Source organism: Ambystoma mexicanum, chromosome 6q (assembly GCF_040938575.1).
Source record: "Ambystoma mexicanum isolate Mex_15411 chromosome 6q, UKY_AmexF1_1, whole genome shotgun sequence".
Taxonomy (NCBI): Eukaryota; Metazoa; Chordata; class Amphibia; order Caudata; family Ambystomatidae; genus Ambystoma; species Ambystoma mexicanum.
In genome coordinates, this window is record NC_090937.1 from 1,113,247,756 (window position 1) to 1,113,262,331 (window position 14,576).

At 48.6% G+C, this 14,576-nt stretch overlaps 1 protein-coding gene across 6 annotated transcripts in view; it reads left to right on the forward strand.

Moving 5' to 3' along the window:
- The window catches only part of FRYL (FRY like transcription coactivator), a 3,055,992-nt gene that overhangs the window by 2,629,469 nt on the left and 411,947 nt on the right, over positions 1-14,576 (forward strand). For all 6 annotated transcript variants that reach the window (XM_069631694.1, XM_069631695.1, XM_069631691.1 and 3 more), the window contains one exon: positions 12,872-13,033. In XM_069631694.1, the coding sequence (XP_069487795.1) occupies positions 12,872-13,033 (162 nt within the window). The remainder of the gene's footprint in view (positions 1-12,871; positions 13,034-14,576) is intronic.

A 14,576-nucleotide genomic window follows, 5' to 3' on the forward strand; every position in this document is an offset into this window, starting at 1 on the left:
CGTCTACGCGGTCCCGGAGAACGTAGGTAATGACGACGGCAGAAACACCTAGGGGGGACGACAGCGATGGGAGACATGCTGATGACTATGGCGCTCGGCCCAGCAAGCATACTCCCCTGACACCTCGGAGGGACGTATCGCTAGACATCCTTTCAACCCTCCACACCTTAGTGTCTGAAATCCAGAAGAGTATGCTGACGACTCCTCCGGCCCCGGCAACACCGGGCGTGACCTCGGCAAAGAAGAGGATACAGCGCTGTTGTAGGGTGCTGTATCCTCATCAACCGCCCAACATGTCCTCCCCCCTAGTGATACGGGGATGGACAAGGCGACTAAGGACACAGACTACAACAGCAGTGTTTCTCTGCTGCCAAGGGCTTCTCCCCCGGACGAAGTTGGGTCGTTCCGTGCCATGGTAGCCAGAGCGTCTGAACTCTTCGAACTAATGCCAGAAGAGACTAAGAAGGAAGGTTTCCTTTACCAACGCGTGAGGCCAAGAGGAACACCATTCTGGTGGTGCCTCTCCTGGATGACGTTTGGGACAAAGGCCTGGAGTTGATGAGAAACCCCACCTGAGCCCCAGCGAAGATGGATGGGTTGAAGAAAAAGTACTTGGTGCTAGAGTCCGCACCCAAGTGCCTACGTTCACAGCCTTCTCCGGACTCCGTGGTCTGGGCGGCAGCAAGAAAGAAGTCATCTAACCCATCGTCTTCGGCCTCCGCTCCTCCGGACAGCGAAGTGAAGAAGTTAGATGTCATGGGTAGGGAAGTGATCTACTCGGCAGCAATTTCAGTCAAGGCAGCTAACGCGCTTGCAATCCTGGCCAGATAAGGGAGCTGTGATATAAGATGCCCCTGCTGCTGGAGTTTCTGCCCGATGACAAGCGGGTCGAGGCTCTGGAGATCCTCCAGGCGGGCAAGATGGCATCAGACCATGCAATCAATGTGGCCCTGGACATCGCAGACACAGGGTTCCGACAGATGAGGAACAGTGTCTGCCTCAGTTGTCATGGCTGGTTGAAAGCCACCAACTTCCGTCAGGAGGTCCAGACAAGGGTGCTGGACATGCCCTTCAATGGGGACAACCTCTTTGGGAAGGCCGTCGACCAATCGTTGCAGGCCATTAAGACCGACACTTAGACGGCCCATGCCCTGGGCACGCTTCAGCAACATCATCCTTCATTTCGTGCCTCAGGAGGGAAATCCAGCAGATCTTCGAAGGGCTTCAGCAGGAATCCTCTTTTTACCTCCATCCCTCTCGATCCACAACCCAGGAGGTCTACAGGGGCCATTCCAAGGCTTTCGCTGGAGGTTCCCGACGTCGTCGCTCCCAAAGCAGCATGCAGGCCCCGAAGCAAGATTGAACCGGCTAGGACGTCGGGCACCCACCCATGCACCCTGGTGGGAGGCCGGCTGGCGGGATTCGTCAGCGAGCGGGAAAAGATCGCCACCAACCGATGGGTGCTGGATGCTCTCACCCACGGACATATGCTGGAATGCCAACAAACATTACTGCGGATGCCGCCGGTGGCCCAGCAGGAGTAGCCCATCCTTCAGCTCCTGCAGGAAGTCAGGGCCATGATGAGAAAAGGGGCAATAGAGCTGGTTCCAAAGCGGCTCCGGACTCTACTCCAGATACTTCTTGATAAAGAAGAATACTGGTGCTGAAAGCCCATTCTAGACCTGCGGCGTGTCAACAAATACCTCAAGTCCCAGAAATTCAGGATGGTCACATTGCAGCATGTGCTTGGCCAACTGGAGGACTGAGACTTCCTGACGTCGCGGGATCTGGAGGAAGCTTACTTCCATGTCCCCGTTCGTGAAAAACATCTGATTTCCTGCACTTCGTAGTGCAGGGAAAGAACTATCAATTCAAGGCACTCCCCTTCAGACTGAAGTCGCCACCCAGGGTGTTTACGAAGTGCCTGGTACCAGTGGCGTCTGGGCCAGGTCAAGGGAATTGGCCATCGGAACACACAGAGCGGACTCTCCGGCTGCTTACGGGTCTGGGCTTCTCCGTCAACTATCCAAAGTCCTGCTTTATGCCATCGCAGAATGCACTGTTCCTGGCGGCTGTTAGGGCGAATTCTCTATTTAGGCTGAATTTCCTAACCTAGTGAGTCCCCCAGCAGCTTTGCTGGATTTCTGGAGTTTGTTTTTTTCATCCTGCCAAGAGTGAGACTCTGTTTCTCCCACTCTTGGACATGATTTATGGTGTTCCTTTGACTGTGAATGTGTTTTATGGGCTATGGGGTCCTTTACTCCATAGGGTCTCATGTGTTTTTACTATGTGTGTTACACAGCACCCTCTGTGCAGTGACACAGGGGTGTCATAGTGACACCCCACCATAGACTCCATACCCTGGGACTGACTACTGTCTCCCAGGGCATGTAAAGTCACCATTGGCTTTACTAGTCCCAAATTATTAACAGAAACCAGTACAAACCATCATATTGTGGACGTACTGGTCGGGGCAATTCGATTGCCCCGGGGTCTGTTAGTCGAGGGGGCACGTCTCCGTCCCCCCTGATCGAGTTTTGGCTGGTGGCAGTGGATACTACTTTTTATATTCTACCGCGAATATATCCCTATGGGATTTTCCCATTGTTCGAGGCTACCTACTTTAATTATTTAATTCTCTTAGCCTCGAACATACCGCCGGTTTATTTAATTAATATTAATTCGCCGGTTGGTATTTTTTGCCAGGACTCTATTCTAAAATGGCGTTTGTGTTCTCTTCTGTGACTCCAACCCAAGTCGAGCCCTTTGTTCCACTTTTTGGCGGGCTTCTCCACAGAAGCCTCCAAAAGTGGTTCCACTCTGTCTGGGTACCACAGAGGGTGTGGGAGGGGGTTTAGGCACCCTGGACTGAGTTGCCTTGGTAACTCAAGTCGCACTCTTGTGTGATTGGCCCAAGTGGTGAGCCGGCCGGCTCACCACTTAGCATGTTTGATTGACAGCTAGGCTGGGTGAATGGGGGTATGCTGCATAAAAGTAGGGCTTTGGGGACTGGAACTTCAGAAGTCGCCACAGGACCTGAGAATCCGACGAGGGAGAAGGTGAGCCGACCTACCACGACGACACCACCGGTGGAGCCCTGCGGAACCGACTCACCACTTCCCGACGACAGAGAAGATCTCCCGGCTGGAGAGGCTTCTTCCCCTGACTGGTGGGCACAACCAGTTTACCTTCTTCTCTTCGCACCCCAGACCGGCTTGTGGTCGAATTGACCGTGCCAAGCACCCCGGCAACCGGATAGCCACTTACAACTGGACCGCGAATTACAGGACCGCTCCTTTTACCTGAGAAACTCCGTGGCTGGTTTCTTCCCTGGCAGTGCATCGGACTCCTGTCTTCCTCCCCGACGAGATCTTCTCTTCCCCCGAACGAAGCACTGACTTGCATCCGCTGCCAGGAACAACTGCCCCCGCTGGAGTATTCTCACCACTTTAAGTTACCGTGTCCGCCAGGCCTCCCTTTCTAAAGATTGCTACAAGGTAATAATAATCCCTTAACCTTCTGGACTGGGCTGGCCGCCTTGACCCTCTAACTGGTCTCTTTCTTTGGTCCAACTCTTTTTGAACCTTTTCAAGACTTTTGTGCACTGCAACCGTGTGGCCTTGGACACATTTCGTTTTGATCCTCTTAAAGCGGATCCGGCCTACTGACTCTAAACTCACGGTGTTACTTTGCCTTCCTCTCTTTTTGTGTTTGTGAAAAAGTGCTGGGATCTGTTTCAATTTATTCTCTGCTTTTCTCTCCCTTTTTAAAACGAATTATTAGAGTGCCATCTACGTTAAGCGCTCACCGCTGTCTGAAAATAAGTGGGGCTTTACTTAAGACTTGTCTAATATTCTTTTAAGGGAGTGTATATCTTTTAGTGACCGTGTTTTTGGATTGCTTACTATTAGTGCCCGTGTGTTTTTCTAGATGTGGTTTTAAGTAAATAATTCTATCTCTTTTACACCAAGCTCTGGTCAGTGTTTACTTGTTCTATTGGGTTCTTTTGACCTATTGTGAATACTCTGTATACTGCCTAACTCTTCTTGAGGGAAGTCTGACTGCTCAGCCACAGCTACCAAGTGAATCTGTGTGGTACAGACTGCTACCAAGTGGGTTTACTGCCAAACAACTGTAGTCCTAAATCTTTTGCAGTTGTCCCAGAGGGAACTGCACAGGTTTCTGCCCAACAGCGGCCAGACTAAACAGTCTTTTGCCTGGTGACTCCCTAGGACGAGCGGATGGTGGGCCCTGCTAGGCAAGGTGCAACGGCTGTTGACACTGAAAACCGCCACAGTGTGGACCATGATGTTGTCATGCATTTACCTGTTCCGACTCTGCAGGTTGCAGATGCGACCCCTTCAGGAATTCCTGGACGCTCGGTGGATTCAGGTGTCCGGGAGCTTTGCAGACAAGATTAGTCTCGACTAGGAACATTTCCGCGGCGACGGCCCCGTGCCACAAGTCCTGCGCCTCTCTGGAGAGCGCTGGGGGATCTGGCTCCCCCCCCTGCTTCCTCATGTGGAACATTGTAGTGGTTTTGTCTGTGAAGACCCTCACAACCTTGCCCTTGAGGGACCGAAGGAACAACTTGAGGGCCCAGAACACTACCCGCAACTCCAGGACATTGATCCCTCTCCTCCCATAGCCACAGGCCTCTGGCATGGCGATGTCCAGTGTGGGCTCCCCAGCCCTCCAGGGAAGCGTCCGTGGTGACAGTCTCCTGCTGCGAGTCATCATTCAACTCAAACAGTGCCGATGCAGGATGATCCTCTTCGCCCCGGCGTGGCTGAGGCAGATTTAGTACCAGGACCTTCTCAGCCTGTCAGCATCCCCTCGAGTCAAGCTGCCAGTGGTCGCGGATTTGCTCACCAGAGAAGGATGCGCAATCCTGCATCACGACTCAGGATCGCTGAACCTGAAGGCTTGGCTCCTGCAGCTTTAGAGTTCGGAGGGTACAAGTTGCTGGTGGACTGCAGGGATGTCCTTGCCAGGGCCAGAGCGTTGTTGACTCTTAAGTGCTACGGGCACAAGTGGAAGAGTTTCGCTACATGGTGCTAATCGCAGAAGATCAACCTTCTGAGGGTCACGGCACGCAGATTCTTCTGTACTTGTTGTCCTTGGCCAAGGCGGGGCTGGCGCACGCCTCTATCAAGGTGCATCTGGTGGCCATCTCCCGCTACACCTGGTCTCCAGGATGGTCTTCTCATTGGGCCCACCGTCTCATCAAGGAGTTCCTCAATGGACTGTTTCGGAGGCTCCTGCCAGTGAAGTCGCCTGCCCCGGTGTGGGTACTCAATGTGGTACTGACGGGGCACATGGGGGGGGGGTCCCCTTTGAACCTATGCTTCAGGCACCTCTCAAGTTCCTCTCGTGGAAAACAGCTTTCCTCGTGGCCCTTCCCTCTGCCAGGAGGGTAGGTGAGATCCAGGCCCTATCTTGCTTATCTGACTTTTCACGAATCAAGGGTGGTGCTGCGGACGCACCCCTCCTTCATGCCAAAGGTTCAGTCGGAATTCCACCTCAACAAGCCTTTGGTGTTGCCTGTGTTCTTTCCGAAACCTTCATCGCCGACTGAAAGGACTTTGCACACGCTGGATGTGGCTCTTGCTCTGAAGTTCTGTGTTGCACGCACGAAGAGTTTCTGGAAGACGTCTCAACTATTCGTGAACTTTGGTCCTGTGAACCATTGGAAGGCCTTGTCCAAGGCTTCCATCTCCAGTTGGCTCTCTGGCTGTATCACACACTGTCATCGGTTGGCAAACCAAACGCTGCCCGACCACCCGATAGCCCATTCACCAGAGCGATTGCTGCGACGACGCCGTTCCTGTCTGGTGTGCCCCTGCTGGACATCTGCAGACCTGCTACTTGTAAGTCCATGCACACCTTCACGAGATCCTACTGCGTCGACAGGGATTACTAGGAGGAGTCCAGGGTCGGCCAAGCAATGCTACGCAACCTGTTCGCTTGAAGGTGAGCCTGTTCTAGAGGTAAAAGTAGTTGCTTCTGTTGAGCCTTGCCACTTCCTGTGGTTGTCTGTTGTACCTCTATGTATTCTTTATTCATGAGCAGGTGAATCCATGCCAGACCCCATGCTGGAGAAGGAATAAGTTACTTACCTGTAACTATTGTTCTCCAGCATGGGCCTGGCATGGATTCACATGTGAATCCTCCCGCCGTCCCCTCTGTGGCTCTTCTTGGTCATACTGCCACTTTACGTGCTTACCAAATCTGAAGATGGCTGCCAGAGGAGGGGCTTAGGGAGAGGGCAGCCATTGGCTGGGGGGCAGTATGACCCAGAGCTCGGTGATTGGTTTAGAGGAGAAAGGCAGTTTGTAAGTGAACGTGAAACTGTGTTTTCTTTTACCAAGCATTCCCAGCCTGACTGGGAATATTCATGAGCATGTGACTCCATGATGATGATGATAGGTTATTTATCACACGCTTAATACCCAGAGGTTTCTAAGCGCGGACCCGGGGATCGAACCTGTGGTGCTCCATTTCGTCGCTTCCAAAGCGAGTGTGTTGCCCCTGAGCTATCCTCCCGAGACCATGCCAGACCCATGCTGGAGAAAATAGTTACAGGGAGGTAACTTGTTCCTGACATCTCGGTACCCTGCGAAGAAGAGCTGTCGGAAGTGTCCCGGGACTGTCCTGTGGCTGACCAGCTCTGAGTTTGCCATGCTGCCAAAGTCGCTGTTACGAATTGAGGCCGAGAACCTGGGGATCCTCAGCTTGTCCTACAAGACTTACCTCAGTCTCATAGTGTCAAGGGGACCCGAGATAGAAGGGAAAGTCTGACTGCGACAAGTGAGGCCCTTTGCATCGCCGTGCTGCGGTGACCACCGTCCGAAACAGCTTACCTACGTTGAGTCCAGTCCTGAGAGGGGTGCTGCATCGTGTTTTTCTGCATTCTTCATCCGATAGTCCTTGCACCAGCAAGAGATCACCTCGAACCTGCAACCCCTTCGAATCAAGTACTGAAGCTGGCAACAGGAAAAGCAACCCCGGACTTTCTTCCATTGACCTGCGAAATCCAGGGAAGAATCAGAGTACGGGGGTACGTTACAGAGGTTTTTACCTGACCCTAAACTCCCTTTTAAAGGTTTGCCTAACTTTTATAAAACCTTTGCTATACTTTGGCTTTGCCATTGCTTGCTTGCGCAAGCTTTCTGAAAGTTGGGGAAACTTCCATTAGTTAGAATGCACTGTCCTCTAACCTTTGGAACTGTTCACTGGACCCCAGAGACCCTACCTTTGTTTTTTCCTGCATCACAAACTGTGTCGGAACTATCCTGAACTTTGGGCATAAGGCCGAGACAATTTAGGGAAGGACGTTTGAAGTTAGGGTTAACTCCTTGTTGACCTCTAGCACATAACCTTATCTGTCCTTTATTTTACAGGGGTCTGATTTTTGTTATGCCCTACTTCAGTGATTGTATTTATGTAATCTATTATTATTGCTGTGATATTTCTACCTGTTAGTCACTTTTTATAGTGTTATTTGGCCATACATAAATACATATTAAGTGTAATTTGTGATTCCTATTTTGTGTACTCAATGTGGACCCTTTACAAGCTCACCACCTCTTGTGACTTAGCATAGACCTCTCATCACTGCTGCCTTGAACTGGTTTGGCTACAGCTCCCAGAGTTGTCCCTATCACAATATAGGATAGCCTTCTATACATCTGTCCACCAGGCCAGAGTATAGAGAATGAGCTGTAACAATATAACAAAGTGATCTGCCTACACATTGTTGGGCGCGCTATTGATGGTGATGACAAGAGGGGCAGGGAAAAACATGGACCCATGTACTCCTTCACGAGCATCCCAGTTAAAGACACCACATTAGGTCCCAACTTGAAAACCTCCCCAATGTGGGACCCAATACCCTCTGCATCGATGGAACCCTTTATGTCGGCAATGCAGAGCGGCTTTGCATCAATTAGCTCGCCCTGGTCTAAGCTAGACCAAGAGTGGATGCATAACAGCAGCTGAAGAGCAAATCTGTGATTTGGATGACAAAGTAGAGTCACACGGTCAGGCATTGGCCGGGATCACAAAGGAGTTTGCAACTGTGTGGGGCGAAATGTGATGACCTCGAATTGAGGTAACGCCGAAATATTATTTGCATTGTTGGAATCCCAGAGAAAGCAGTTACGGGGCCCATGGAGCAATTTGTCAACGCCCTATTAAAAGATATACTTGGCGATGTGCAATTCTCAGCACAATTCCTGATAAAAAGGGCCCACCGTGCACCTGTCCGCCCACAAAGCCTGGCGATCTGCCTCGCACGATTATTGCTATGCTGATAAATTACAGGGAGAGAGACTGCATCTTAAAACTTGCCAGAGAGCGTAGAACACTGCAGTTCGAATCCAGTGTATTTATATATCTGGACTGTTCAGTCCACAAGATCAACATATGGTCAAGTCAAAATCCCATATGCCATTTTTTGTACCCGTCCAGGCTCTGTATTGAACACGGGGGCCACGCTCACTTTTTTGATACAGCTGCAGACGCAAGATCATAAATAGAAGCCTCTATCCCACTCCTCCCGCATGGCGGATTGGGTGGGATTGGGCAGAACAATGCCCCACTTAGGGGTCCCCGTGGCTTGGGGAGTCATAATGATTAGTTAGGTTACAAAGTATAGCTAGATACGCTGACTGCAATTGGCTCAATGGATGGATTCTTATGCAATGCTGGGGTAATGCACAGTACTGAATGTAACATTGCTGTTCGCACTGTTCCACTTCAATGTTCATATGTAAATGTTCGGGGTGCACACTATCCTATTGTGGGAGTGGGGGGTTGGGAATATGTTTGGGGGCAAGTTTAAAAAGTTGTGTCAGATAAACTTCTCTCATGTATACTAGGCAGAATATCGGTTAGTGGGTAACCATGGGATGGAACAGACTGACATGGTGCATGAGTAATTTGCAAAATGATGGGATTGGACAAAGATATTACACTAACTATTCTACACAGTCGAGGGGTGTGCTGACTCTTATTCACTCTTCAGTCGCCTTTCAGGCCTCAAAAACCTACATTGACACACAGGGGCGCTATGATTTTGTGTGGGGATTATTGGCCGGCAATGCAGTTGGGCTGGTCCATACATATGGGTCCATTTAAAGGACCCAGATGTGTATCATCACCTATCTGGTATCCCGGCCTGAGCTACCGATACTCCCATTATCTGGGGGAGGGAGGACTTCAATACTATCCTTAACACGCGCAAAAAGGCTGCGGCTCTATATCACCATGCACTGTATCTGCAGCTGCTTGAATGCTACACCAAGTAGTGTCTCCATTACATGTGATCAAGGTCTGGAGAAGTTTTTATCCTATGAGGAGGGAGTATACTTTTACTCTACGGCCCACAACTTCATGTCCAGGATAGATTATTGGCTACTCTCTACTGGCCTGGTGCCCAGTGTACTGAAGTTTGAACTTCCTTTGCATACTTTCTCAGACCACTCTCCAGTTTGGTTATCTCTCACACTAGAAGGCTCACCTGAGCTCTGCCCTATATGGAGAATGCCCTCTTCGCTTTTCTTGGATACACTGACCAGACTTCCACGCTCCAAGACACGATTAAGGAATTTATTGTTAATAACATTGTCTCTGTACCCTCTTATGCTACAGTTAGGGAACTATTCAAAGTATTCATAGCAGGGTCGGTAGGCATACTCAAAATTATTGGATCTAATTCATGGGTCATTGAGGGCCAACTGCGGTGGTTCAAAAATGAATCTGGGGAAACAAATGACAGGACTCTATGGGGACTGATCAAGGGTAACCTTCTTAAGTTTCATTATATGCACAAGCCGGTACTGGCCCGACGATACAGCGAGGCGGATAGGCCCCGTTGGTCACTAGCCCAGATAGTCAAGACGGAGAGCAATGAGCGTGCAATAATCGGAATTGTGGGGTCTGCTAGGGAGGTGTTTACCATTGAAAAGGACATTCATTTGGCATTCCAACATTATTATACAGCTAATACCGATATGTGCTCAGATGTGGACATGACAACATACTTAGCCAGCATTGACCTTCCACAGCTCCCTGAAGAAGCTCGCTTGGCTCTTGACTTACCCATCACTGTTGAGAAATGAGTGCTGCCATAATGGCACTGGCGTTGGTTAAAGCACCAGTATCAGATGGCCTAGGAGTTGAACTATACAAGGAGTTCAAACACCCTCTGGCACCACAGCGGCTCCATCTGTGGGAGGAATCATTGGAAATGGATGAGCTTGCGCCATGAGTGAAGCCGTCATCACTGTATTATTGAAGCCACACTAACCAGCTCATGGTGTGGCCTTCTACCGGCCATTATCCTTGATAAATTTGGATGCCAAAATCTTGGCAACCAGGCTTCTTCCATATATGACACTTCTGGTGCATATGACGAATAGAGATTAATTCTGACCCGATCCACTGTTACATTTCAGGCGGCTCTTTTGTATTTTATCACAAACCCGTGGGCCAAGGCAGTGGCAGCTTCACTTGACGCCGAAAAGGCATCTGACTCAGTATCCTGTAAATAACCATTTTGGTCGTAGGATGTCTGATCTTCGGTCACTACTTGCTCGGCTGTGTACGTCTTCGGTATACTCATCCGAAAGCAAGGGTTGTATTAATAATGCGCTATCTAAGGGTATACAATTGGAGAGAGGGACGAGGCAAGGGTGCCCACTCTCCCTGTTGCTTTTTGAGTTTACGATAAAGCCACTGGTGGTACTTATACGGACAACACATGGTCATAGGGGCCAACTGCATTCAAATATCTTGGTATCCCCGTCTCTAGAACACAACCATCACTTTATATCGACAATTATGCTGACTGATTACGTGAAACTGAAGGTATGGGCTGGTATCCCCATGTCGCTGTATGGTCGTCTCTCACTCCTAGAAATGATAGTACTACCCAAGTTACTATATATGTTTTTGTAATATACCAATCTGACCCATGCAGAACTTTTTCAAAACTTTGTCATCTCTGGTGACACACCTTCTCTGAGGGGAGAGCAAAGCTAGGATAAGTCGGGGAAAACTGCCAGAACCATGAGAGCTGAAGGGACTAGCTACACCTGATTTTGAACTAGATCACCTCACTCAGGCACCATTTGCCAGCTATTGGTACACCAGAGGTACATTTGTTGCTGGAACGCTATGGGGCATCACCTAATAATTTGAAGTCCGTCATATTTTGCGACAAGTATATAGATTCATGCAACTATGACCTGTTGCGCACTACAGTGAAAACCTGGTCTCAAATATTCCACAGGGTATGTTTGACAATATTATATGATAGAAGGGTCCCTCTATGGAACTTCCCTGGTATTGACCCAACCTTTGATGTCTACCTACAGCGTTCTTGGGATGGGGGAGAACTGACATTGGCAGACGTTTTTTCCTGGGGGCAGTTTGGTATAATTGCAGGACTTTACAAATACATTGGGAAGTACACCTATGAGGATATTAGAGTATTAGCCTATGAGGGCAACTGTTGAGGTGGCCTTTTCCACATGAACCAGAGTGACACCCTTGCATAGAAGCAATACTGGCAGGCTGGAGACACTAGACCTATGATCTCTAGACTTTATGCCACCATGCAGGCGAGTCAGGAACCTAAAATCGATATGCACTAGAAGTGGGACATAACCTTGGTTTGGACATATGAGGTGCAATTGCAGAAGTGCTGTTTATTTACTAAGGGGTTATCCATGAATGTTAGTTAGGCTGATTCAGTTTAAGATCCTCAACCGTCTGCACTATATGCCAGCTAAGATCTCTACGTTTTTCCCTGGATGTAGTGACGCATGCCTGACATGCAGTAGTTCACCTGCAAATTTCATCCATATGTTCTTAGAATGCCCCCCTATTGCTCACTTTTGGCGCCAAGTATTTGGATATCACTGAGATCCCGCCAACCATGTCACTGATTAAATATATCCTAGGGGATATTGGGAAGGTCACAACTGTGATCCGAAGATTCTTAAATGTGGCCTGTCTAATAGCTAAGAATTGTATACCCGGACAATGGAAGTCTAATATCCCCCCATCTTGCTCTGATTGGTTGAGGGAGTTAGTATATGTCAATGAGAGGGAAGAGACTGATATCGCTACTTTGACTCCAATCTGTAGGTCCAAAGTGATATGGGGCCTATTCCAGATTTATTTGGCAAAGACAGTATAACTGGATGAGGATTCGCAAGGGTGCTTTTAGTGGGGTGCCTGTATGTGATCAGATTGTAAGGGGGAAAAGGCTAAACCTTTGTTGTACCACTGTATATGCACCCTGTATTATGTTATACCTGCCTGTGAGATGTTTTATTATGTCCCACAATATCAAAACAACCTTTTTAAAAAGAGGGGATTTAATGGGTACCCTACTGATCTCCTTTTCTTTAAAGTATTGGTTAGTAACTTTGCAGCTTTTGTTAATCCGGTGCTGCCATATGCCCAAAACAGTGCAGTGCTTTGACTTTATAATCTTCAAATACTACCAAACAAGTTGCTAGTAATGTCCTATGTACACTGAAGCAGACACAGCACCATATGCCAAAATGTCCATTCCAGTTCCTTTTACCGGTCCAAATGAAATACTATCAAGGCTTCCAACCCGTACAAAACCAGTCTTCCAGAGGCCAAATCAAAAATCTGCATTTTATAATATTTAGTCAGCTTTTTATAAAGCATTTCAATTAACCTTTAAAAATAAATGTATTTTTTATTTTTCCCCCAGTTATCACAGCAACGCTATTCTAGTTCAGTTTCATAGAAACAATCTTGGCTACATTCATTTTTAGACCAGTACTAAAACGCATGAAATTCAAAGTAATTATTATTTGTATTGTAGACACCAATTATTGGACATAAGTATGGCGATCAGCACAACACCAATGTCAGAAATGGGAAGCCTAAAGTTATTGCTGTGACTCGGAGCACATCCTCGACTTCTTCAGGTTCCAATTCCAATGCACTTGTGCCGGTTAGTTGGAAAAGACCTCAGCTTTCTCAGGTAAGGATAGAAACAGGTATTTTTTTTTCTGAAAATGTATCAATTTAATCACGCTATCTTTATTATTATTTTTTTTAAACTTTTCTTTTTTGGCATGAAGAGAGAACAGACAACCAACGCAGTGCACAAAACATAGACATTTGCAGATACATGAATGGCATTATGCATGTATAGGGAAGTCATATGCTGCCACTGCTTACGAACCGCGCCAGAGTGCCACAGAAATTGGGCGCATGCAGTGTGTAGGTTCTTGAAATATGGTTTCCCGGGCCAGATCGGCACGTTGACAAATATGTAGAGCAGTTTAGGAACAATTATCATTTTAATTAGGGACAGTCTGCCCGATAAGGAAAGCGGGAGGTTGCACCATTTCAACATCCGATCCTCCACAAGCTGCGCCGTAGCCATATAGTTGTCAGCCAATGGTAAAGGTTTGGTGAGGGATACACAAACCCCGAGGTATCTAATGCCCTCTGGTGACCAACGGAGGGGGAATTATCATGATGGTTGGGATGTTGGTACCGTGAGCGGGAACATTTCAGATTTGGTATAATTTATGGTGAAGCCCGAGAATGTACCAATTTTCGTTATGTCCCGTATGATCGGGTCCAGGTGGACAGCAGGGTCTCTGATGTAGAGTAGTACATTGTCGGCATATAATGATATCATCTCTGGGATGTCGCATAGGCGTATGCCCTTCCGTGTATGCTTGTCTCGGACACTGTCAGCCATGGGTTTGATAGCAAGCGCAAAGAGTATCGGGGAGAACGGAAAACCCTGGCGGGTGCCTCGGTGGAGTGCGAAGGGGGCCGAGACCCTAGAGTTGACAAGGACTCTGGCTACGGGGTTTGTGTAGAGCAGTTTGATATATGATATGCGTGGGCCGATTCCCATTTTATGAAGTACCGCCCACATGTATTGCCACGACACCATGTCAAATGCCTTCTGGGCATCAAGAGTGACAGCTACAGCGCTTGTGCTGGGGTCGATCCTAGACATTACATTGAACAATCGGCGGATATTAAGGGCTGTGGATCTGCGGGGTACAAAACCGCTCTGGTCAGGGTGAACTAGGTGGGTCATTATGGGGAGAAACCTACTCGCAATGACCTTAGCAAATATTTTCATGTCAGTGTTGATTAGAGACAGGGGTCTATAGGAGCCGCATTCGTCAAGTGGTTTGCCCGACTTGGGAAGCACAGTTATGACAGCTTCGCGCATGGACTGGGGTAGAGTGTTAAGCACAAGTGATTTGTTCCAAACTTCAAGGAGTCTGGGTGCTAGGATGGTGACATGCCCCTGATAAAATTCTGAAGTGAGGCCGTTTGGGCCTGGTGCCTTGCCCTTTGGACAATTTGAGATGGCTACTGTTATTTCGTCGAGGGTGAATGGAGTATCTAGCTGATCACTTGTCGTGCGTGAGAGGAGGGTCATGGGGATTTGGTCTAGCAAAAGGTCTGTATCTTGCGGGCTGTGTTCCTGCTGGGGGCCATATAGGGTTGTGTAGAACGCAGAAAATGTCTCGAGGATGCATTGGTCAGAC